This window comes from Halichoerus grypus, chromosome 3 (assembly GCF_964656455.1).
Source record: "Halichoerus grypus chromosome 3, mHalGry1.hap1.1, whole genome shotgun sequence".
Taxonomy (NCBI): Eukaryota; Metazoa; Chordata; class Mammalia; order Carnivora; family Phocidae; genus Halichoerus; species Halichoerus grypus.
The window spans coordinates 83942313-83969657 of record NC_135714.1 but is presented as its reverse complement, the minus strand read 5'-3'; the positions used below and the strand labels follow the sequence as shown (position 1 = coordinate 83969657).

Here is a 27345-nt window from a genome sequence, read left to right as displayed (position 1 = left end):
GCTGCAGTAAGTAATTTTAAAGAAAAGCATTTCATGACCACAGACCATGGAGATTCAAACTTTTGGTAAGGATGGTTTTTCCCAAAGTCTTGTGATCACTAATGGAAAAATAATTGCTTCATCTGACAGTGAAGCCCCTTAAGAGTGTCAAAGAGAAGGCTGTAAGAAAGAACATCCAGAGCCATGGTGACAGCAGTGGTACATTTCTCCCTCTTCACACATGAGGAAATGTTAACTATTTTGTACATACACCTTGTAAAACTTCTCAAAATCACAATTACATTTCTAACTCTAACTTTAAAATTCCTGCTGTTGGTCACAAGAGTCAAGATCAAAGATCACACAGTAGAACCTATTGACATTACATGTAATAAATTACAAATCTAGGTACAGGACTTAGTGCAGGGTCTCATGTATACACGTGCTTTTAGCTTTGATTATTATTGGGAGAATTAAATATGTCTGCCTCCTGTATCTTCTTTCTATATAAAAAAGACACAGTAAACTGACAGGATTGTACCTTTCATAGACAGACTTAAGGACAGCTATTAATGTAAGAACTATAATATACAATAAAACTAAATAGGCTAAAAAATTATAAAAGTTTTAAAGATTCTCCAGTAAGTTTATTTTGCAACCTTTTTGTATTTTATGTTTTACTGGCTTACACTGTTACAAAGAGGAAAACGTATACGGTTTTGAACACTGATTTATCATTTTAATATGAATTCAGATATACTTTATGTTTATTTCTAATTAACCTTCAAATTGCAGCAGCTCAGGAGTTTAGTATAAGTATTCTTGCCACCTCATCCCACCTTGTCACTGAGTCAAAGAGTTCAAGATACTTTTACAAAACACACACCTAAACAAACACAAACAAGCCTTTTGTAAAGTAAACAAAATTTTTATAATGTAAATAACTGTTCCTTTTTGGAACTTTCTATATCCAGTTCATGTCTTTTCTGAAATTGGGATATTCACACTTATTGGACACAGTCTTTATAAAGCAAAGCATTTATCTTTTTAAAAACTCAAGTAATTCTTGAGAGCAATATTTTTCTTACTGATCTGAAAAGAAAGGAGTGTGGACAGCCAAGAGGAAAAATCACTTCAAATGATCAAAACAGAAGGGGACTGAAAAATATTTAATAGTGTATGTAGGGAGAAAAACTTTAAATGTAGATTCTATAGAAAATATTGATATTCAAAGGAATAGCTTTGGGCCCACTGCCAAAAACAGATTTTTCTCAGTTAAAACCAAGAGTGTTGGTTTTATTTAGGAAGATACATTAAGTCTTTGAAGTAAGAATGAAAGGGTTGTACAATTTAATTTCTATATAAATGACTGTTTGAATATACAAAGTATCAAATATAAACAGTAGTGCAGCAAGAAAATAAATTGGCAGAAATAATTACTCAACCAGTAGCAATAATTAAGACCACCATTTGAAAGCTCTACACACAAAGAATGAAAAAATATTGTTGTAAGATTTTACAGCACACAACTAAATTCAATCCTAATTCATTACTATTATACTTCTTTCTTCTTCAGTATTAGTGGACCCACATTATCTCCTGTCAATTCATTGTGTTTATTATGTGAACCATCACAGGCAGGAAACTAGAAAGGAAAAAGAATTACAAGTGTTATTTTAAAAATGATTTAATAAGTAGAAATATTTGTGAAATGCTCTTATAAAGAAGTATATAACTTTCAAAAAAAAATCATCAGATAGCTTTCCTGAGTAATGTATATTCTGCATCTAACCTAACTCATTCCAATCTCACAGCAAATCTAACAATTTTAAATAATGTATTATTTGACATAGATTTTATTTTATCTTGAATTATTCCAAGAGTCAATAAAACAGGTTTAAAGGGGGATCAAAACAAGCCCTTGTTCTCTGTGGAACCCCAAATTAGAGCTCACCTCTTCATTTATTTAAATTAGAAAAGAATGTACAGTTGACCCTTGAACAACACAGGTTTGAACTGTGCGGGTCCACTTAACTGTGGATTTTTTTTCAATAAACACAGTCCAGTACTGTAAATGAATTTTCTCTTCCTTATGGTTTTCTTACCATAGGAAGATAAAATTTCTTATTTTTTCTCTAGCTTACTTCATTGTAAGAATAAAGTACGTAATACATCTAACATACAAAGTATGTGTTAACTGACTGTTTATGTCATCAGTAAGGCTTCTGGTCAACAGTGGGCTATCAAGTTTTGGAGCCAAAAATTATACCCAGATTTGACTGTGCAGGGGGTGACTGCCCCAACCGCCACGTTGTTCAAGAGTCGATTGCAACTTAAATTCAAAATACATTATTTCATGTTTTCTTACTATAAAACTCACACATACTATAAAATTCTTGAAAAAATTAAAAAAATTCACTCATAAGTTAAAATAATCATGATTTTGATCTATTTTTCTTCTGCCTTTACAATGTGTATTCCTTTTTTAAAAAACAAAATTGGGATCATACTGTACTGTGCTTTTCTTATTAATTACATCATGCTCTCATGTCATTAAAACAGTCTTTAAAAACATGATTTGTAATAGCTTCCTAATATCCCATAATTTGTATTATACCATACTTTAATCATTTCCATTATCAGATCCAAAACTTTGCTATTACAAAAAAATGTTGTGATGAACACTACCGTACTTAAAACTTCAAATAACCTATGATCATAGTACTAGAAGAAAACAGATCTCACCAGCCACTTATAATACTCATCACTCCATACTCCTTATTATTTCCACATTAAAAGTCATCCATAATTATAGGTGCCATTTATTAGCTCATCTATATATAAGGTACTGTACATACAGCATCTCACTAAATCCTAAAAAATGTCTATGATGGTAACATATTATCAGGGAAAAAAAAACCCTGAACATCAGAGATTAAAGATTAAGTAACCTGCCCAACCAAAGTCATACTATCAGTGGCAGACATCAGCTCTGAAGCATCAGATTTCTATCCTTCCTTGCTGCTGTAACATTTCTAATGTAGGTAAGTATCCATCATAAAATGCAAACTTTAACTTAGGCATATAGATTTTCAGTACTGAACCCTGTGGAAAAACCGTTCATCTCCCAGAACCTCAAAACTGATGATTTAAGAAGCAGAACAACTTTAACTGCATGGTGTTAGAGTACATGGGAGTGCACATCTTACCGTCTTAGAACGCCAACACCTACAGTAAGCTGCTTTGGTGAGACACAGATCTTCAATGTTTATTTCATTCACCACTTTGGGATTTTCCTTTTGTATTTTAAGATTAATCAAGCTATCCTTCTGTTGTTTTTTCTTCGGGAGGAATGGACGAATTGCAAGGTAGCCAAGTAGTGCAAGTACACCAAGGAAAGGCAGTAACCGAAGCCATTCTGAAACTGAACACGTACAGATTTAACAGTGTGCGGCCCTCTTGTAACAGAGCTCAAACAGCACATGTCGTCCTTGAGCTTACTCTTTACCTATTCTTTACTTCTCACGTTAATCTCAAAACTAACTTACCTATAACACTATGTATAAGTAACACAATCAAGCCCCCTATACCTGAGACCACCTTGTTTTATCTGTGGGCTAACTTAAAACTTGTAAAACTGGAACACATAACTTTGAGAAATAGATCCTGTGTCAAATATCCTATTTCATTATCCTCACACTAAGTATATTTGTGTTTATCTTTGTTTTTATTTCAGGAATAATGATCACCACAATTACAAACAAAAGGGATATATTTTATAGGTTTAGAAAACATTTCCTCCATGTCTAAAATCATGTAACAGGGGCGCCTGGGTGGCTCAGTGGGTTAAGCGTTTGCCTTCAGCTCAGGTCATGATCCCAGGGTGCTGGGACTGAGCCCCGCATGGGCTCCTTGCTCAGTGGAGAGCCTGCTTCTCCCTCTCCTCCGGCTTGTGCGCGCGTGCTCTCTCTCTCTAATAAATAAATAAATAAAATCTTAAAAAAATATCATATAACAGAATACCCAAGAATAAATATTTTTACCCTTGATTTAGGATTTCAGACAGAACATGACTTCAATGCTTTAATTTACATTTTGGTAAGACATAGTCATTCCTTAAGAAATGTTGTCCAAAAGCTATTATTTTAAAGAACTAACTGAAATCTTCATACACTGAATGTTCTCATTATTAGATACATCTTATTCCCTAAGTGTCCATTAAATGCCTTAGGAGTACTAAGTACTGTCTTGGGTGGGGGGGAGGTTAGGGAATATAAGTAAATAAATAAAATGGTCCCTAGGTCTATGAAGACAAACACATAAGGAAACCAAGATAAACATTTCAGCATGAGTTCATCAAATGCTGGCTAGTGCCATGCCTCTGCAGAGAATCCTTTGTTCTTAAAATGTTATCCTTTGACAATCTTCACTGAGCGCTTACCTGATATCTTGCTAAGCACTGTGTAGAAATAGCTTAGTCAAGAAAAAGAGAAAAACTAAAGATTATGTGCAAAGGCATGCTAATTAATGTTAACAGACTATGCTAAAAGTATAACTGTATTACCTTATTTAACTCTGTTAAGCTGTGTTAGTTCAAACAGCTGTATTTGGTAGGTACCATTATTATTCCCATTTTTCATGTGGGTAAACTACAGCTTAATAAGCAGGTTTAGTGCAGGACAATAAATCCATAACCTGTTCTCAATCACCACGAATCAAATCTAACAGATTTAAAATTTTATCTGTTCTACTCTTGGTAAAACTACTCCCAGAGATAACTGTTCTTACTATTCAAGTATTAAAAGAAAAGGAATAATTTCTGTGGGCTCTGGGCTACTGGGGTAGTCCCTAGTTGTCTAGTACTTAGCCCTGGGTGATTAGGGCAGGAGAAATACCGGGTGCTATGTGAGAGGGAGATAAAGGAGGTGGTTGGTTTGCATATGAAAAGTGTGTTCACAGGCAGGTTGTTTACTATCTCTAGGAATTAGCTACTCCTGGGAAGGTGCAGGTTATTCTTGGCCCCCAAGATGTCAAAGCATCATAAAATATAGAAAATAAAAAACATGATTAATATACACATACAGCTATTAACTTTAAACACATTTAAATTAAGTAAAATTCAAAATTCAGTTTCCAAGACAAACTAGTTACATATCACCAGCTCAATAGTGACATGGTACCAGGAGCTACTATATCTGACAGCCCAGAGATCATTTCCATCATGTTTTTTGGATGGCACTGCTATAAACCATTGTTTCAATAAAGCAACATCTCTATAACATAGCATGGCTGCTTTGACAGCTTCAGCACCCATCTCTTACGTACTTGAAGCCACCCAAAGCTACTACCTAGTAGCTGCGTTCCTGTGTTCTTTGCCTAAGGAACTCCTTCTGTCTTTCTACCTCTAGTCTATTGGACTAATTTGTGTAGACCCCTCAAGATTAGGGTCAAATATTGCCTTCTCCAGAAGTCTTCCTTGATTTCACAAAGCAAAATCAATCACTTCCTCCTGTACTTCCAAACCCTTTTTCCTAATGTTTCTTTTATCACACCACTGTCTGTCATCTGCTTATAAAGCTGACTCATAAGCCTGTAAGAAAAGGAGGTATGTCCTTACTACTCTCCCTGACACAAAGTAGATACCTCATAGGTGTTTCATGAATGACTTAAATGAATGAATGCAGAACATAAATGTCAGTCCCTTTCTCACTCACCACATAGTACTGTAATTATTTATTTACACTTATCTTCTAGATCTGGCAATGAATGTCTGACATTGCTATTGTCCCCAACACCCAGTAAAATATTTTGAAGTAGTAGTTATTCAGTAAATGTTTATTAAATGTAGAGTAACTTTAAGTATTATTCTGTATATTACAAAATTAAAAAGTCATGAGAGGTTAAATGACTCAAAGTCAAAAAGTAAATAAGTAAGAATTTAAACTGTAACTTAGATTCCTAAGTTTAGCATTTCCTCTCCTAGCCCACAAATCTCAGAGAATAAATGGCATTAATACTTTTAAAAAATCTACTTCCGAAAATGTTGTTCTTTCAACATACTTAATTCCTCGGTAAAACATTACTCTGTGGTAATATGGTAATAAAAAGTACTATTATCTCCTACAACCAAGTAATAATTGATACAACAGTCTGAGTGCAATCAACTTTTTGAAGGTGATAAACTTCAGTTTAACTACAGAAAAGCTTAATAACGAAAAATAACAACAGCCTATGAAGCTTAATTAAATCACTTTAAATATATTTTAATATATTTAATATAATTAAATCACTTAAATATATTTTTAGTGAATATGAAATACAGAAAAATCAAACAAGAAATTTAAAAAAATTTTAAGAATAGCTATTTCCTATGAACCTGCTTGATATATGTTGAGCTATCACAGATATTTTAGATATTCTGAGGGGAAAACTATCACCTCCTGTTAGGTATAACGTATATTTTGTACAGTATATTTTTTATTTTTATTGTTAAGAATTATCAAAAATAGCATTTATTTTACAAAATTTAGAAAAGTATAAAAAATAACTTTAATCCTATCAGTCAAGAGTTGGTAACATTTTACTTTTGTTTTTTTTGCTCTGTAAATATACGTTTTAAATACTTAAAAGCCAAAACTGAGACCATGTTGTATATACAGTCCATATCTTAGTTTTTTCACTTTATTTGAGGAACATTTCCCAATTTCTTAGCGTCATTTGGAAACATGAATTTTAATGGCTACATCCATCCATCATGTCCCCCAATCAATGTAAGATCTACAAAAGCAGACACCTTATTTGTCTAGGTCACCATTATATCCTCAGTGCCTAAATAATGCTTGCTTCAACTTATTTTATATTGAGTCCTAATTTATAGTTTAGCCTGTTGAGCTTTGAGTTAAGTGTTAAATTTGATGAGTTTTTACAACTATATAGACCTATAAACACCACCTAAAGCAAGATACAGGGTATTTCCATCACCCTAACAAGTTTGCTCTTGTACAATCCCCTCTTTCTGAGTTCTCTCGCCAATTTATGTACTTAATAGATATTACTGAATTAAGAAATCTGATCTCTTTGCTATTCTTAAACAATTCCTTTTTAGTTTTTTACTATACAGTAAGTACCCATGACGTGGAGACAACGTGCTAATGCAAGTGTAGCGGCCTTCTTATTTGTCTCTATGTACCCAGTGCGCTCAGTACAGTGCCTGGCACAAGAGCAGGATTTCAATACCTCACGAATTCAGTTTATCTGTTGTATAAATCCAGATTTTCATATACTCGGAATTAGGTTTCTTTGGTCTATAAATCAGAAAAACATAACTCATTCATTTGTTCAACAATACAAGTACCCACCACATCCCAAATATTGCATTAGGTGCTGGGGATTCGGGCTGATGAATAAGGTCCCTGCTTTCATAAGGTACACATTTTAGAGGAGGAGATAACCACAAACAAGTAAACAAATAAATAAGCAAGATAATTTTAGACTATAATAAGAGCTATGAAGGAAACAAACAGGATGATAAAAGAAAGAAAGAGACTATCCTAGGGGCAAAGCAGTAGACTGACTGCCACTTCAGGTAAAGGAGACAGGAAGGGAAGAAAGATCTTTAAGCCAAGACCCAAAGGAAAAGCTGGGGGCTCAAAGACTTGAGTAAAGAAATTTGAAGGCACAAGGAAGAGTACATGTAAAGAGACTTCCAACTTCATTGAACTGTTGAGAGGAATGAACGAATGAAGCTGGAAACCACTCTGTAAAAACTATTGAGCACTATGCAAAAGAAAGCTACTAATGCATTCTGCCCTGAAACTACAGTTATGTAAATATCGGTCTCCTCATCCACTCTCTATCCTTTAACAGAGACTTATACAAGCCAAGACTTCAATGAGTTTTAACTGAATTGAGTCTGTACTCCATTAAACTGGTATTTAAGGTAACTGCCATTAGGTATGCACTTGTTTGCCTTTGTTCAAGGCTTATGAATGATAACAGTGTAAGTTAAAGGACAAAAATTCTTTTTAAAATAGTTAAGAAAAAAACTTTAAGCACCCTCAAGAAATATAAAACCTCACAGATTAGGTGATATGACAGGTGAAGATACAAAAATTACAAGACACAGTCCCTACCCCAAAGCAGCTTTTCATCTAGTAAGGAATACAGATCTATAAAAAAGGATTACAGTGCTGTACAGTATGTGCAATTATAAGTAAGCAGTACAGAAGACATGATTAACTCTGTAGGGATGAGCAGACTTTACAGAGAGGACCTGGCACCTAACCAGAGTTCTGAAAGATGAGTAAGAGTATAGGAGTCCACAGGCTTATGGGAAGAGGGGCTACATTTCACACAGAAGACACAGCATAGGTAGAGGCACAGAGATATGAGGTGCATGAAAAGTAAGTGCCGCAATACTGCTGGAATATGATGAAATAGGAGGGACTGTAGAGGTGATCAGGTGCCAGATGATAAAGATCAACAGGGTGGGGCGCCTGGGTGGCTCAGTCGGTTAAGCGTCTGCCTTGGGCTCAGGTCATGATCCCAGGTCCTGGGATGGAGCCTGCTTCTCCCTCTCATTCTGCCTGCAGCTCCCCCTGCTTGTGCTGTCTCTCTCATTCTGTGTCAAATGAATAAAATCTTAAAAAAAAAAAAAAAAAAACAGGTAGGTAATAATCTACTCTGTACATAAAAGGGAACCATTGATATTTCTGAATATTAATGTAAATGGAAAGCTATTCATTTATGAAATCAGATGGAATTATGGTATCAGATGGAAGATGGACTGGTGGAGAGACAGAGGTCGGAGCAGAGAGAGCTGGTAGTGTGAGGACAAGATGCAAGACAATGTTAGAAATCCACTGAAATAATCCCCCCAAAAATCATGCAAACTTATACTAAGGCAGTGGCCATTAAAGTAAAGAGGACAAATGGATTCCCTAAAACTGCCTGAACAGTGTATGTGTGCATGCATTTTTTGAGGAGATAGTCTGATGCTTTCATTGGGAACACTGAGTAGGTCTGTGATCAATCTGCACTTGCCTTGAAACTTAAGAACTACGAACTCAGGAAGTAAAATCAATAGGATTGGGTGAGTGATCAAATATAGAGGAAGCGAGGCTCCTTCATGATTCCCAGATTTCTGGTTTCATTGTCTGGATGGATGGAGATACTGGTCTCTAATTTAAAAACAAAAGAGAACATAAGAAGAGCAATTTTAAGCAGGAAAAGACCAGTGTAGTGTTGTAGAAGAAAGGGGAAAAGATGAGGTGTTGACATCCTTAAAGAATATAAGGGAGAGACTAAAGGTCAATAGTTACCAGCAAAAAATTAGGGATACTGATGGACGGCACAAGTCATAGCTTTCTTTCAAACAGTGTAATAGTCCAGTGTGGAAGCTGCTCTGCAGAGACCAAAAGATGCCAACTCTCTCTGCCCCCTCATCCCAGAAAGACAAGGAAAGATAGAGAAAGAAAAGATACCACTGAGAGAGCTACAGGCAGGGGAAGTGACTTCCTCAGGGAGAGCTCTGTTTCATTTAAGGCAGGGAGGTGCGTCCATGAAAAATTATGAAGTAGACAAGCCAGGAGTAGAAGATAACAGTGTGAGAGATCAAGGGTTGGAGAGCGTGGGGTGTAGGTACTTTTGGCTATAATTAAGTCAAGTACATGCAACTGGCTGACCTCAACATTCAATCCACTAAAAAGGTACCCATTTAGGCAACATTTTGCTTACTCATTTGAATGTAAAAAGCTTAAATTTCCTTAAAATTTTTCCTTTATTTCAAAAAAAATTTTTTTTTAACTTAAGACCTTCTTCCTCTACCAGTGAAATTTTCCTTTATTTCAAAAAAAATTTTTTTTTTACTTAAGACCTTCTTCCTCTACCAGTGAAATTTTCCTGTTTCCAATTTTTTTTTAAAACACCTGTTTCTAAGTTAAAAAAAGAAAAACCAGACCACACTAATACTAAAATACCAAGAAGAGTTCTAAATGTGTTTTGTAATATTCTACTTCCCACTATTAAGATAAACAACAGACTAAGAAGGTAGAGTGAAACAACCGGTACCCTCAGAGAAACAAAATCTACACAGAAAAGAACATTTCAAAGCAACCTGAGTAGCAAGCAATTTTAACGTGAATTTTTTGAAAGTTTAGACACTGTTAAAAGAAAGTATCTCCTCAGAGAAATAGAATTCAGTTTAAGACAGGGGAGGTTCAAACTTTTATAAAGACAGGCTACCTATCACACCGTATTCCTGACCAAGATATATAAACAAATACTATGTTTTTATCATCTGTAAAAGCACACATAGACACACACAGATCTCAATGAGGAATTATATTCTAAGAAACTAGGATAGACTTTTGCCTTCTCAAAAGGTGGCATATATTGATACTATTAAAATAATGTTGGGAACATGGTTGCTGATAAATTTAATAACATATTTTCTTGGTAGGTAAGACACAGAAATGATTTCTATTTCTGAATTGTAAAAAGAGGAAAGTAAAATACTTTCAAGGGACGGTTTTACTATTACCACTTAAAATCTAATACAGACTGTTCAGGACCAAAGGCCAATAAAATGAAATTAATGATCAATTTAAAGACCTTTTTTCCCCTCATTATTATGAATAGAACAGTGTTTTGGTATCTAGTACATTTCCTGGACCAAGTACTTAATAAATACCTGATGACTTGAGAAATTTTACACTGCAAAGTAGTTAGATGGCAGAAAATGTTTTAATGAGACCGAAATTGTTCTCCACAAAGGCTAGTATAATCTTTAATTCTTTAATTACACTGACTTAAGTAGAGTTGGTCTAACTAGAAAGAGGGAAAAAACTTTTATAGTCCTATAGGAACTATGTAACTATTTTCCCAAATTCTCAAACACAGCTTTTTAAGATAAAATTCTTTGATGTTTTAGAAATAATATTTACATATTAATAAATGCAACTTTCTAGTTTGAACTTAATAATTTCTTATATATCTCTACTGAGAAAATCTTTTTGTTCCATTTCTTTAAAAAAAAAATTGTGGTACATTTTACATACAATAAAATAAAACAAATCTTAGGTGTTTAGCTCTGAGCTGTGACAAATATACCCCAGTAGCCTCCACTGAAAATGTAAAAACACGCAAAATACTCCATCACCCAAGAAAGTATTCTCCTGTCCCTTTCTAGTCTATCTCCCCACCACTGATGTCTACAACCAAAGCTTTTTCACTCAACATAAAGTTTTTGAGATTCATCCAGTGGATCAGTAATTCATCCCCTTTTATTGCTAACCAGTATTCCACTCTGAATATACTATAATTTGTTTATCCACTCTCCTGTTGGTAGATATTTTGGTTGCTTCCAGTTTGGGGCTATTAAAAATAAGGCTGCTATAAACATGCTTGTAGAAGTCTTCTTATGGATATAGGTTTTCAACCCTTTTCCACTTCTAAATTATTCATTCAAAATTGGCCCTGTCTGGATAAACAGAGCTAATGCCTTTAAAGCTGTGAGCTCTGACATGTTTGTGCTACTCTGGAAAAGATATTGTCTTGGGATTCACTGCTTTATCTTTAGGAGCAAAACCGTTATGTTTCAAAGAAGCAAACAGGGTCAAGGAGGGAAGAGCTACTATATTCAAAGTTTCATAGCAAGCTTTTAAATCTAGAAGTAAACTGCTCATGACTTTTGAATAGGAAGATTTTGTTGTTGTTGTATTTTAAACATAGAAAGCTTTTTTAAAGGTCAAAGTATTATATAGACTATACTTCCAAAGGGCGGAATCATACAAATTTATCTTAAAAGACTCACTGTTAAACATGTGACCTAAACAAAAATAGATCAGTTGTTTCTGATAGATAAGGACTGTTTGTAAATACTGTATGGTGATTAAGGATCTCCAAGTGTTTACTAAGAATGCAGAGTCATCATGAGAGAACCAACTGCTTTAAAAAAAAACACTAGATGAAAATAGGGAAGAAAAAACAGGCAATAATGTAAGCTGTAACTTTGTTCTAATTTTCAGATAGAAAATGAAAACACTTTTGGTTTCTTAGACATTTTAAACATTTGCTGAAAAGTGATCTTCTAGGTTACTTCAACAAAAGTCTAAGTATGGATTCTATAAGTAGCTCAATCAAGACAGATAAATGTAATTAGCTATTACAATCTATTCTGAAGGGAAGACTCAGAGTGGAAATTGGTCAGTGGGAATCTTATTCCATGGTGCTCCAAAACAAATTCTGCAACTGTTATATTGTCTTTGTCCAGTATGAAAGAGACTACCTCATTTGTTCATAAAGCAGTTATTACAAACATGTTTCCTAATAAGCAATACAATGAGAACTAAAGTATAGACACATTGTAATGGAACTTAGGTACATGTTTTTAAGATATTTATCAGAGTTGTCACTATTTCTGAGAATCAGTCCTTACTTTAAGAGGAAGTTACTATATGTTATTGATTTAAGGGAGAAAAGGTTTAGGCTGAGGTTCCTTAATGCCTTTAATAGGAATTAAATATTTGTTGACAGTGGAGATCTTCAAGAAAAAAAAATATGCTTCTAAAATCTAGCCACTCAATCAAATTATATACTTTCTATCTGTTCCAACTACACTCTGTTTACAGAAAATTGAAACTAATATAAAACCAGCCACCACTGGAATCAACACACAAAATTCAGGTTATACTGGATGGGGTTAGGAGTAAGGGGACTTCTTTCTTTCCTGTTAAAAACTTGTCAGTTAATTTGGGCAAATTATTAATATAAGTTGACAACTGGAAAACAATGTCACAAAACAATCATATTCTTCTGATCTGGTATTACCATTTTGGTGAATACGTTCAAGGGTATAATTCAAAGGAGAAAAAAAAACTCCTAACAACTGGTATAGGGCTACTTACCACTGAACATTATGAATAAAATCTATACATGCACAAACATTCCAAATTTCCAGCTGCAGGGGAATGGTTAGGCCTACCGTGATGTTAGTTTAAAATAGGATTATATAGTTGTTAGAAAAAGATAAGGAATATATTAAAATATGGAAAGTACTAAAGTAAAAGCAAAGATAAAGGGGAAAAAAGTCAAAATTTTATAGAACTGCAGAAAATCTATCAGAATAATAGGATCAAAAGAAAACTTTGATGTTTCTAAATACTTGACTTGAAACTTTTTTTTTCATTTTATGTTACTTTTATGCTGATTATGATGTTTAGATGTTTCTTTTAATGTTAATTATTCAGTTACCATGCTTTCTATTCAATTACATGTTTCCTACTAAGCCATAAATCGAAAAATCTCTAGGTTTGGAATGTCATCTAATTTACCTCATCTAAATCTGTCTACTACCCGACTCTGCCTTTTTTTTTTCTTTTTAAATACTATCCCTTCTTTAGGGATAGTATTATCTTAAAAAACAAAAAACAACCAAAAAGAAGCCTTCTGTGTGTTGGGGCTGAAATCTACCTCCAAATAATTTTCACTAATTTGGTCCTAGTTCTGTCTTTTGGTCTACACAGAATAAATCTATTCTTCTTCCACCAGTAAGCCTTCCAAATGCTATGTTTCATGTCAGCTACCATAGAACTTCAGAATGCTCCAGCTAAGCAACCCTATTTATCTCAAAATTATCATAATTCATGTTTCATTCCCTGACATTCAGGACCTGAGTTCAAAGTTTGCCGAATCAATATGGTTTTTTCCCCCCTCACCGTCCTAATCAGTCTCAGTCTGGTTGACAAATACCCCACTTACACTGTAACACCCAAAACCCTACAAAATCTTCCAAGTGTTGACTGCATTATGGAAATTTTCGTCCTTTAGATGTAAAATCCTCAGTTGTGGGTTTTTTTTTTTTTTTTTTTTAAGAAGGGATCTTAAAAACAGAATGTTAACATATATTCATTAAATTTCCTTATCTAACATTCGGTCCATCGTACTAGCCTTTGAACACCTGGCTAACTTATCTTTCCTCAACTCAAGTTACCTTAACTACCTCCAGGCCCACAGTAATGGAGTTGACCTCAAATGCCCCCGGGGTAGTTGAAGTCTTCTCTATGGGAGTGGAGGTTAGTCTCCAATTTTGCCACCGAATAAAACTGCCATACACATATTGCGTGTATGGCTGTGTTTCTCTCCCCCCCCCCCAAACACTCACACGCTGTGGGTTAAACCCCGCTGAGAGCTGGGAATGCCTGATTCACAGTGCCTTAGATAACGATGACTTATCCTACTTTAACATAAACAACCACACTGCAGCGAGCGATGAGAGATGGAAGATATAGGCCCGCTACCAACTCAGCACTTTCTCTACAAAAACCTGGTCTCCCATCACGAAAGGCCACGCAAGAGCCACTAGGACAAGGACGAGAAGAAGAATCACTCGCGCTCCAAAGCTGCTGCGCCGGCGCGCGCCCCCAACCTCTGCGCACAGGGTCACGGGGTCACGCGCCACACGCCAAGCCCCGCCCCGCCCCTTGGCCCGCGGAGGTTTAGACCACCCCCCACTCCCACCTGGGCAACTTGCAAGCATGGGGACTGGCCGAAGGCGGGGATTACCTGTGAGCCGGGCGAACCCGGTAACGCTCTCGGGGACAGGGAGCCGCTTTAGATACGCCGGCAGCTGCACCTTCACGATGCGGGCCACGCTCTCCAGCACCATCCTCGCCAGCAGCGTCCACTCCCCTCCCAGCTCGCGCCGTTCTCCGGCCGAGCTGTCGCGCCTGCGCCGAGAGCGGAAGCGGCCGGCGGGCGTCGCGGCCTGGGTCCCGCGGCGGGCTGGAGGGGGCGGCGCTGGGGGGGGCCCTCGGAGGAGAGGTTGACCTGCTGGGCGCCGATTGGCAGCGGGCGAGTGACGTGCGCGCCCCGCGGACGCCAAGGGGGTGCGCGCGGCCGCGAGGTGCGGAGCCTCGGGAGTGGATGAGTAACAAGGCCTGCGTGGGATTTCGGTTTTGAAGAGGGCCTGTGTTCACGTTGGGCCTTTTACATCTGTAGACGCTCGAGGCCAGCAGAAAGGATGCTGTGTCCGATGAGATAAAGCATGTGAGAGTGCTTTGTAACCGGAAAGTGCCTTTCAAAAGTGAGTTTCTCCTGGCGTCGCTTTTTACTTCGGCCCCTCTCGTCCCGGCCCCTTCTTCCCGGAACCGGTCGGGTGCCATGGCCCTAGGATTGCATACTCACCAAGAGCACCCTCCCCAGCTACCCGGCGGTGCCTAACTCCGTTCCCTCACCCCTACAAGCCAGGTTTTTAAAAAAGAAGTGAAAATACCTAAACGACTAACTGCTTAAAGCTAACTACTCGACAGTTTTGTGCAACCCTGACTGGTTGTTTTTTGGGTTTTTTTTTCTCCTTAGATATGACCCGTGATAGTTTTTTAGATACTTTCGGTTCCTTCTGCAGATCTTTTTTCTTTTTTCAGTTAACTAAAACTAGGAAAGTGGTAAAAGAATATAAACCTTTCAAGTGACTTTTATGTTGTAGGATTTCTGCTACAAGCTAAAGTATCCGTGAAGATCTTTAAATTTAATTGTTTATTAATAACTTTTTTAAAAATTGAAGAAAGGAGACAGCTTCACTTCCTTGCAGCGCTTTCCTTGACATGACTTTGTTTCCTATTTTTACTGAAGTGTGAAATATCCGAAGTAATGCACTTGCTGATTGCATGTTGTGTATGTGGTGTGCTATCTTAATACGGTGCCTCCTTACCGTTCTGAACTCGACCTGACCAATAACCTACAATACCAACGAACTGCTCATGGTGCAGTATTTCATTTTGTGCGACTTAATATAACAGCCAGTTGTAATAAATACGTTTTCTCTTTATTTTTCCCTGGGTATTTTCATTTTAAAGTGAGAAAGGGAAGACATTTTTTTAAAGTCCTTCTCTGGAGTCTTCAATATATGATGGTTTTTCACTAAAAAAAGATAACCGTCAGTAAGAGAGTTAGTTGAAATCTAGATAAACCAATTTTCTATCATTTTACCCTGTTCAAAATACAATTACAATGGAAATTCAATGAAGATGTTTAGGTACAGGTCATGAACCAGAGCAATATAGAAGGTTATATACAAAGTGATGATCAAAAGTTTGTTTACAGTAGGATTTCTTTTAAATTTCCTGTTAGGAGCTTACTTTTGGTTTGGTGAAAGAAGGACCCGGAAGCTTGTTTATTATGAATATGATATTCTCAGATATTTTTGTCCTTTGATTGTTCTTTTACGGGTTATCTTTAATCTCTGTGATCAGATGTAGAAGTACCCTTGGGGAGATGATTGACCTACAGGTGGGTTGGGAGTGAGGCAAATTAGGGGAAGAAAGGCTTGGCGATAGCCCCTAAATATTTGTTTCTTAATTAGAGGCTTTGTAGCCTTGACAAGGGCAAAACGAGCTGTGTTGAGTGAGATTCTTTAGGCTTCTAAGGTTTTTCTTTAAAGCAATTAAAAAATAAATACTTCAGTTAAGAGATACAGCATAGTAAAATGTTCGAGTGCCAAAGGTACAATTTGATGTGATCAATATATATAGAATATATCCAATACCCGAGAGAGCTTCTTTGTGCCCCTTCAAACCATGTCCCCCTACCACCACCACGACCACCACTATTCTATCTTGCTTTACATGTTCTTGGGCTTCATATAAAAGGAATTCTACAGCATGTAGTTCTTTTGTGAATGGCTTTTCTGAGCAGTTTATGTGGATAGCTGGTTTGCTATTTCCAAGTAGAAGAAATGTAGTGAGTGGGTTATCCACATTATCTATCTTTTTTTCCTTTCTTTCTTTCTTTCTCTCTCTCATATCTTAAAATTTAGAGAAGATTCATTACACGAACTACATTAATGTATAAAAGCTGATAGTTTCCTAACCCCACCAATAAAATTCTTTGTGTGTATTTTAGGGAATATTTTCTTTGATTCCTTTTACTTTAAAATTTAAATCTTGTTTCATTCATATTTTTTTAATTTTGCATTTCATTTCCACAGCCCTGCCTTCTTGGCAGTACATGAAACAGAGGGGCTGAAAATAATATCCAACACAGAAGTGACAGGCTTATCTAACCACTTTCTGACATGGTGTCCAACAAAATCTGGTTTTATTAGTGTTTATTTCTTATATTTAGATGCCATCTTTAAAAGACATAAAGGGGCACCTGGGTGGCTCAGTCGTGACGCGTCTGCCTTCGGCTCAGGTCATGATCCCAGGGTCCTGAGATCGAGCCCCACATGGGGCTCACTGCTCCGCGGGAAGCCTGCCTCTCCCTCTCCCACTCCCCCTGCTTGTGTTCCTGCTCTCGCTCTCTCCGTCAAATAAATAAAATCTTTAAAAAAATAAATAAATAAAAGACGTAAAGATATTTTATGGTTAGAAAAGGCCAGACAAAATAATATGTGAATAAAGCTGAAGGAGTTATTATTTAGTGTTAAGAATTTGAATGAGGATCAGTAAATCCTCTGCCTACAACTGTCCTAGCTAGACCCAAGTCTCTAATTTCTTAACTAGTTTCCTTCTATAAGCTCATCTAGTCCCATGAATTCAAATGTGATCAATAAGTTGATGTAGCCCAGATCTCTCTTTCCAGCCCAGATTTCTCTCTCTTTTTTTTAAAGATTTTATTTACTTGACAGAGAGAGAGACAGCGAGAGAGGGAACACAAGCAGGGGGCATGGGAGAGGGAGAAGCAGGCTTCCCGCTGAGCAGAGAGCACGATGCGGGGCTCAATCCCAGGACCCTGGGATCATGACCTGAGGCGAAAGCAGACACTTAACGACTGAGCCACCCCGGTGCCCCCCAGAGTTCTCTTGTACTGTAAATCCCAGATGCCTCCTGGACATCTCCATTTATCTTTACACATTTTGCTAATGCTTTGCTCATCTTTTTCATTGATTTATGTTTTCTGGAAAATAATACCTGGTTGGTTATATTGGTTACCTATTTTCTTCCAGTCTAAGCCTTTTCTTTGACCTTTGTTTATGGTGTCTTTTCTTATACTGAAATTTAGTTTTAATGTAGTCAGATTTATCTTTTCCATTATATTTTGCGCTCTGGGTATCTAAAGAAATCCTTTCCTACGTCAAAATAATAAAGATTTTTATCTATCTTTTTACTAAAAGTTTAAAACTCTTATTCTTCACATTGAGGTTTTTAATCAACCTATTTTTGTGCATGAGGTAGAGATCTAATTTTATTTTATTTTATTTATATACGTACAATTGTTCTAGAAGCATTTATTGAATAGTTTAACTTAAATGTCACCGATCTCAAAGCAGGTTCCCACACATCTGTGGGTAGTTTGTTCTTTTCCATCAGTCAATTTGTAGGACTTCTGTGACATTACCACACTATTAAAATTGCTACAGCTTTATAGTAAGTTAATGCCCAGGAGGATATTAACAACAGTTAATATCCACATATTTTCTTCGAAATTATCTTGGAAATGCCAGTTATAGATAACTGTATATGAATTTTAGAGTTATCTTGTTAAGATCCATTGCAAAAACTTAAAATTGAGTTTTATTGAAAATTTGTTAAGAGCCTCAGTTTCTCCTCTAATATGCTGATATTAATGGTTGTTATGACTAGATATAATTAATAGTTTTCATGTGCTTAATGAATGGTTACTGTCATCTGTATCATCATCATCATCATCAATGAATGAGCCTTTACTCTGGCTTTGAGATCTTAAATTCAGAAATACTACCTTCTGACCACAACCTTGTATATCTCTTTATACACCTTCCACTCCCTTACTCCTATTGAACTTATTATTTGACTTTATCAAGATATTTAGTGTTGAAACCATCTCTTTTTCTAGTCTGTCAGTCCATTCCCGGTTTTATTTACTTTTATCATTCCTTCAAATTTTCACTATTTTACATTACTTATTTATTAAGCCTTCTAGTTGTCACTACTAGGCTTACTTTGAGCTTTGATGACCCTGAATTTTAGTTAACAGATAAGCTCCCCTCACCAGCATCTATGAACATGGCTGTAATTCCTCGTATAATTAGCATCTGCCCTGCTCTCCAAGGCCTCTGCACCCCGTGTTCTAGAGCTCATCCTCCAAGACCTTGCTTCATCAATTATCTTCTCAAATTTTCATTTTTCTTGCTCTCTACTGGCCCCACAAACTGGTGATCTCCAGGCTTTTAGATTTCACCAATAAGTTTTTTAATTGAGATAATCAGCATAGGTTTGCCAACTTTTTATTTTGTCAAGAAAAGATATTTAAAAGCAATATAACAAAAAACTACTACTACCTACTATTAGAAGGTAGTATAACTTAACAGTTAAGACCATGGACTTTGGAGCTAGGCTGTTTAGGCTAGAATTCTGGCTCTGCCAAAATAAATTATGTGACTTATAAGAATATAGATAATACCTACCTCTTAAGATTGTATTGCATATACTAATTCAGTGGATTAATACATAGAAAGCAACTAAACCCACCTGACACATACACATGCACAGTTGTGTTACCTTCTATCACTGTCGTAATTATGTTTTTACATCACTGTTAGCACATCTTGTTTATTTTAGCTGTACGTGGTGTTTTACAGTGGCTGCTGTGGGGCTGCATGGCTGGTGTGATGATAGTGCAGTGTGTCAGTGCGAAGCACATGTGGCTCTTGGGGGTCTTACTAAGATTGCTGGAAATACAAAATGCTTAAGGGGACCCCATGCGGATTTCTGGACGACTTCTGTGTATCTCCTTCTTCCCTTACTCCACTCTACAAAGATAGCAAGTAGAGAGACAAAGACTAGATTGTACAGGTTCATAGAGGGAGAAAAACAGGTTTCGTATGATGCACACAAAGGTAAATGTATTGGACTTCTCAGTAGCAGCTCTGGAAACAAAAGGATAATAGAGCAGTGCTTCAAAATTCTGAGGGAAAATTAATTCTAATACAGAATTCTATATAGGCCAACCTAATTATGAGGCTAGAATAAAGTTACTTTCAAACCCAAAAGGTCTCAGAAAATACACACTTCATACATCCTTTCCCAAGAAGCTAATGGAGAATGTGTGCCACCTAAATGAGGATTAAATCAAGAAAAAATAGCGCATGTAAGGAAATATGAAACCCAAAATAAGAGAGAGATAAAGGAATTGCAGATTGATGGATTGGAACAGTAAGATGGAATTACCGGAACACCTAACACAAGCATAGCTTTTTATTGTGCTTCACTTTATTGCATTTCACAGATAATGCATTTTTTACAAACTGAAGGTTTGTGGCAGCCCTGCATAGAGTAAGTCTGTCAGCACCATTTTTTCCAACAGCATTTGCTCCTTTTGTGTCTCTGTCACATTTTGGTAATTCTTATAATATTTCAGACTTCATTATTATTTGTCTTGGTCATCTATAATCAGTGATTATGACTCACTGAAAGCTCAGATGATGGTTAGCATTTTTAGTAATAAAGGATTTTTAATTAAGGCTTGTACATTGTTCTTTTAGACTTAATGCTATTGCACGTTTAGTAGACTATAGTATAGTGTAAACATAACTTTTATATGCACTGGGAAACCAAAAAATTTATTTGACTCACTTTATTGAGATATCTGCTTTATTCTGGTGGTTTGGAACTGAACCCACAATATCTCTTAGATATGCCTGTATGTCTGAACAAATTATTTGCAGGTTTACCCTCCTGGGCTGTAAGTTAGGGTTAAATGAATGATTATTACATCAGAAACTAAGCAAATTTTTAAAAAGATTTTTTCTTAAACTTATCAGTTTATTTATTCAAACATTTTTAAAGGGATAAACAAAACTTACTAAAAACTATTTTGATTTTGGTGTTTGGTGTCGCATTATACCTCCCCTTTCTTCATGAGGAACCACATTTTTAACTGCTTGCCCTACCCACAGTTCTAAGAGGAAATGCAGCAAACTGGGAATAAAAGCAAAATTAGAGAAACAAAACTGGCATTGGTAAATTAAAAACATACGGTAAAACTTTTAAAATCATCTTCCATAATACTTCGTGGTACTAAAAACAAGCAGTATATAGAATGATCTAATCGGAAGTTCCTAGAGACGTGTGGTGAACAGAGTGAGCCTTGAAAAAGCCTTTCTACTTATAATTCTATGAGTGTATACAGTTCTTCCTCACTTTATGATGGGGTTATGCCACAACAAACCCATCAGAAGTTGAAAATATTGTTAAGTTGCAAATGCATTTAATACACCTAACCTAAAGAACATCATAGCTTAGTCTAGCCTACCTTAAACGTGCTTAGAACACTTACATTAGCCTATAGTTGGGCAAGATCATCTAAAACAAAGCCTAGTTTATAACAAATATCTCACCTAATCTATTGAATACTGTATTGAAGGTGAAAACAGAATAGTTGTATTGGTGCAGAATAGCTATACATGTATTGGTTGTTGATGCTGGTGATTTCGTGGATTTCATTATCACATATCACTAGCCCAGAAGAAAATCCTAAATCAAAATTGGAAGTACGGTTTCTCCTGAATGCACATTGCTTTTGCATCATTATAAAGTTGAAAATTTATGAATCAAACTGGTAAGGGACTGTATTGAGATACCACTTTGCAGTCATTGACTAGAAAAAGATTACAGTTAAAAAGATTTAAGTTAAATACAAACATAGGTATATGCATACATACATAATTAAAAGCTTGATTCTGTAGACCTTTGACGTTTCTTTTTCTCTTTTGGAAGCCACTTTTTTTGCCGTAGAAATTCCATATTTACTGTAATCTTCATATGTAATCATTAAAATAATAGAACAGATTCTTATTTATGTCAAGTTATAGAACTAGCCTACTCCCAAGTGTGATGAATGAGGCAGTAAAGAAAACAGGAAACTAATGCTTTGTGATAATACTGTTGTGCACAGAATAAATTTGAGATGGCTGAATTTTGTATGGAATCATGCTATTTAGATTAAAAGCACCCAGTGTAATATCTTGTTAATGACTGATTTGATAAGGACATATCTAGGTTATAAAAACCTGGAAATAAATGGTTTAAGAATATAAGCAATACCAAGTGTAGCAGATGAATAATTTCCTGACTCCTCCAGTCCTGTTAACTTAAAAAATATTCAGCATGTCAGTTATGGCTATTCACATCTTTTCAGCCATATTTCCTTTTCTCATAATTCTTAAGCATATTGGGGTTTTTTTGTGGGAGTGGAGGGAACGCCTGGGTGGCTCAATCGGTTAAGCATCTGCCTTCGGCTCAGGTCATGATCCCAGGGTCCTGGGATTGGTCCCCATATAGAGCTCCCTGCTCAGCGGGGACCCTGCTTCTCCCGCTCTCTCTGCCCCTCCCGCTCGTGTGCACTGTGTGCTCTCTCTCTCAAATAAATAAAATCTTTAAAAAGAAAAAAAAGCATATTGGGTTTTTTTTGCTACTCCTGATTAACATAATATTTTTGACAGATTACTTCTTTAAATCAAAAACTTTAAATTCCACTTAAGACTTCTGGGGCTCCTGGGTGGCTCAGTCAGTTAAGCATCTGACTCTTGATCTCAGCTCAAGTTCTGATCTGAGGGTAGTGAGTTCAAGCCCCATGTTGGGCTCTATGCTGGGCGTGGAGCCTACTAAAACAAAAGAACACAGTAAATTCCACTTAAGACTTCTAAGGTGCAGTGTTAGCAAATCTTTTCAAAGTAATTTAATTTGCTACCTTAGAACTAATCAGTTTATGCTTGGACCATAGCAACATTCCGCTTAATATTTGACCTCTAGCCTCCAACTCTAAAATACCCTGTACAAGGCTTTACAAAAATAGTTTACAAAATAGTTTTTCTAAATGAAATTTTTTTAATAGGCTTTTTTTTTTTTGAGCAGTTCTATGTTTACAGAAAAATTGGGCAGAAAATACAGAGTTCCCACATCACACACACACACACACACACATTTTCTCTATTATTAATATCTTGTGGTATATTTGTTACCATTGATAAACCAATATTGATACATTAGTATTAACTAAAGTCCATAGTTTACATTAAGGTTCACTCTGTTATGTACAGTTCTGTAGGTTTTGACAAATGCATAATGTCATGTATCCAGCATTATAGGATCATACAGAATAGTTTCACTGCCCTATAAATGCCCTGTGTTCTCCGTTGTTCATCCCTACTCTCCCCCAATCCCTGCCAACCACCGATCTTTTTTTTTTTTTACCTACTGATCTTTTTATTATCTTTATAATTCTACCTCCTAAAAGAAATTCTTACTGTCATTTAAAACCTCAGTCTCTGGAGTAGATCTAAATGTGGGAAAAGAAAAAGCAGGCTGCAGAAAATATGTATTCTATTTATAAATTTTTTAAACCATGTATATATACATATTTGATTATACATAGAAAATTTTTGGAAGGATACATAGAAAAATGACTGCCTCTATGTAAAGGATAATGGGAGGGGTGTTGATGTCTTTTACTTTCTACTTCTATTTTGTTTGAATGTCTTACCATGTACAAATATTATTTTGTAATTTAAAATATTTTAAATGTCAAGTTTTTCAAACGTGAAAGCACTAGGAACCACAAGGGAAAAAATCTAGAGATTTTAGCTACATAAAAATATTCTGTACCTCAAAAGCATAAGATCTCATCAACCCTGCTATTTATCCATCTATGATGATCTTTTTTTAAATTTTATTTTAATTTATCTATGATGTTCTTTAAGCCCCTATTTCCATACCTAATATTCTCCCATGGCTGTTTAATTTCTTGTTCCTTCTTTATATATTACTAACCTCCTGCTCAGCATCCTCTTGATTCCTATTTTAGGCTTAGTTTCATTTTAAAATTGTGACCCTTTTCAGCAATCCCAATCAGCTTTATCCTACTTTATTTTTATAGCAAATATTACTTTCTAAAATGGCTTATTCCTTAGTTAGATAAGTTGTTTGATGTGCCATTTCCTACCTCTAGAAAATAAAATACTCAAGAATAAAGATTTTTGTCTGTCTTGCTCACTGATGAATCCTCAGTGCCTGACACTAGTAGGTGCTAAGTAAAATATTGTTGGATGATTGAATTGTTTTTTTAAATTCTTAAAACATTTTTTAAATTAAATATATGCCTATAATTCTGCTTCAGTTGGTATATGTTATGTAATTTGTTGTGTTACATAGTGACCATACTCCTCAGGTGTCTAGATATTTGGTTCACAAGCTTATGTTCTCTACTACACTTTTTTTTTTTTTTTTTTAAAGATTTCATTTATTTAAAGAGAACACCCTAGAGAGAGCACGAGCAAGGTGGGGTGGGGGGGGGCGGGAGGGAGAAGCAGGGATCCTGATGTGGGGCTTCATCCCAGGACTCTGAGATCATGACCTGAGCTGAAGGCAGACGCTTAACTGAGTGAGCCACCCAGGTACCCCTCTACTACCCTTTCTGATCACAGATATGGAGGAAGAGGAAAAGGGCAGACCCTAGTTTTTATCCCTTCCCACAAGTTTAAGGATTAGAGAGCAAAGAGCTCCAGGTACCACAGAGGAGCTATAGTGCTCTATCTCTGTTGCTACTGTTGACAACTTCTCTGGTGAGGATTTACCTTAAAACTCATAGTGTAGGAGAAGGCCCTTATAATCAACCAAAACCCTAAAGGTTTGGGGAAGGAGTAGGGGAGTGAATGTCTCAGTTCTCTAGAGTATCTGGCCAGCCCCACACTCTTTTTCATCAGCAGCTCCCGTCAACAGACCCTTTGTATTACTATATACTGGGAAGCTGTTGCTAATGGTATCTGGAACGATCGGTTGTCTGGCACTGATTGTCTCAAAGCAGTGGAGGCAAGTGCCGGGAACGAAATGTAAAAACTTACTCCTAACCCTTATTAGGGTTTTCTCAGTTTTTTATCTTATTCTTCAAGCCCTTGCTTCCTTATTTCTGTAGTTACCCAGGGTTGATTTGGAGGGAGAAGGCCCACAGCCCTTACTAATGCTCCATTTTCTCAGGAATCCTACATAAGAAACCAACTTTAAATATAAAGACACAGATAGGTTAACAGTAAAAGAATGGAGAAATCCCGCCTAGCTAATACTAATCAAAAGAAAGCTATATAGTTGCTATCTTCAGGCAAAACAGACTTCAGAACAAGGCAAATTATCAGGGATAGAGAGGAGCATTACATAATGATAAAGATGTCAATTCTCTAAAAAGATACAACCTTTAACGGTACATCTAACAACAGAACATTAAAAAAAGCTAAGGTAAAAATGGATAGAACTACAAAGAGAAATAGACAAATCCACTCTTATGGTTGGAGATTTCAACAACCTTCTTTCGGTAATTGATCTAGCAGGCAGAAAATCAGTGAGGATATATTTGAACTTTGTATTACCATCAGTCAACTGGATCTAATTGACATTTATAGAATACTTAACCCCAAAACAGCAGAATACACATTCTTCTCAAAAAAGATAGACATTTGTCAATATATAAAAAAATAGCCTGCATAAAGAAGTTATAATTAAGGTTAATAGATATGCAATAAATTTAGAAAAATACTCATAAGGAGGTTTAACATCTATAATATACAAAGTGCTCTTAGAAATTCACATTAAGGGAACATGCAATTCAACAGAAAAATGGATGGGCAAAGAATATGAACTCAGCAAAGAATAAATCCAAATGTGAAAAGATGCTCAGAATCAGGAGAAATCAGGGACATGCAAATTAAAATAATAATTAGATGCCAATTAGGCCTAACAGACTTGCAAACCATTTCTTAATTTAACATTTATTAAATGCTTATTATGTGACCGGCACTGAGCTACACACACATCTAATATAAGTGCTCACAAAGTACTGTGAAGTGTATCATAGCCCTGTTTTACAGTTGAAGAAAGAATCAGGCAGGTAAATTGACTTGGAAAAAATCACATAAAGGAAACTAGGGAATTCACTCTATGGGAAATACTTTTCTTTTTGAGTAGGTAATTCATTCAAATGGTGTGGGGGTGGGGAGAGTGTATCTAGATAGATCTAGATTTATGTTTTCAGTTGAAGTTTCCCACATGTATATTCCATCCACCATTTCCCATGCAAATGCCATTGATCCCACAACTATTTTTACAATTTTCTCATATATCTTCCTAGAGCTTCTTTTTTTTCTCTTTTCCCCTTCTGCAGTCTCGCTGTTCTTGTCATGGTGTTCTTTTTTTTTAATTGAGTTATAATTGATAAAATCTTATATTAGTTTCATGTGTAAAGCATGATGATTTGATATTTGTATATATAGCAAAATGATCACCACCGCAAGTCTAATTACCATACATAGTTACAGAATATTTTTTCTTGTGATGAGAATGTTTAAGTTTTCTAAGATTTACTCCCTTTAGCAACTCTATTATTAATTATAGTGACTGTGCTGTACAGTCCATCCCCATGACTTGTTTATTTTGTAACTGAAAGTTTGTACCTTTTGACCCCCTTCACTCATTTTGCCCACCCTACCTCTGGCAATCACCAGTCTGTTCTCTTATCTCTGAGCTTGGCTGGTTGGTTGGGTGTTTTTACATTCCACATATAAGTGAGATCATGTGGTATTTGTCTTTAATCAATCTTACTTAGTTCATGTAACATACTGCCCTTGAGGTCCATCTATGTTGCAGATAGTGAGATTTCATTCTTTTTCATGGCTGAATGGTACTTTATTGTACATGTATACTACATCTCCTTTCTGTTTTTCCCTCTAAAATTCAATCATGTATTTTTCTTTTCTTTTCTTTTTTTTTTACTATTTTTGAGTATAGTTGACACAATGTTACATGAGTTTCAGGTGTACAACATAATTATCTGACAAGTTTGTACAGTATGCTATGCTCACTACAAGTGTAGCTACCATCTGTCACCATACAATGCTTTTACAATATCATTGACTATATTCCTTATGCTTTGGCTTTTATTTCCATGACGTATTCATTCCATATATACTAATTTCCCTTATCCATTCACTTTTCAATGTGCACTTAGGTTGTTTCCATATCTTGGCTATTGTAAATAATGCTGCAGTGAACATGGGGGTGCATATATTTTTTGGAGCATTTTCGTTTTCTTTGAATGAATACCCAGAAGTGTAATTGCTAGGTCATATGGTAGTTCTATTTTTAAGTTTTTGAGGAACTTCCATACTGTTTGCCATAGTGGCTGTACCTATTTATATTCCCACCAACAGTGCATAAAGGTTACCTTTTCTCTGCATTCACACCAGCATTTATTTCTTGTGTAATTTGGATGATACTGCCAAATTTCCCTCCATAGATGTTGTATAAAGAACAATTGAGAATGTATAGCATTGTCATTAGAGTATGTGACCAAACTTTTGGATTTGAGACTGAAAAGTGAAAATGTTTAATCTTAGTATAGTCT

The 27345-nt window shown here is 35.9% G+C and overlaps 2 protein-coding genes across 3 annotated transcripts in view; one reads left to right on the top strand and one right to left on the bottom strand.

The window, feature by feature from the left end:
- Positions 1-15529, bottom strand: part of CISD2 (CDGSH iron sulfur domain 2) — a 112765-nt gene extending 97236 nt beyond the window's left edge. The window contains exons 1-3 of one of the 2 annotated variants that reach the window (XM_036095789.2): positions 14542-14782; positions 3189-3403; positions 697-1624 (exon numbers count right to left, since the gene is read on the bottom strand). In XM_036095789.2, coding sequence (XP_035951682.1) covers positions 1535-1624; positions 3189-3403; positions 14542-14644 — 408 coding nt within the window. In that variant the 5' untranslated portion in view covers positions 14645-14782 and the 3' untranslated portion in view covers positions 697-1534. Of the gene's footprint in view, positions 1-696; positions 1625-3188; positions 3404-14541 lie in introns of those variants that run through there. The other variant, XM_078069029.1, reaches the window with a different exon arrangement.
- UBE2D3 (ubiquitin conjugating enzyme E2 D3) overlaps positions 14922-27345 on the top strand; it is a 73729-nt gene continuing 61305 nt past the window's right edge. The window contains exon 1 of the mRNA XM_078069032.1: positions 14922-15061. The gene's annotated coding sequence lies outside the window, so the exon portion shown is untranslated. The remainder of the gene's footprint in view (positions 15062-27345) is intronic.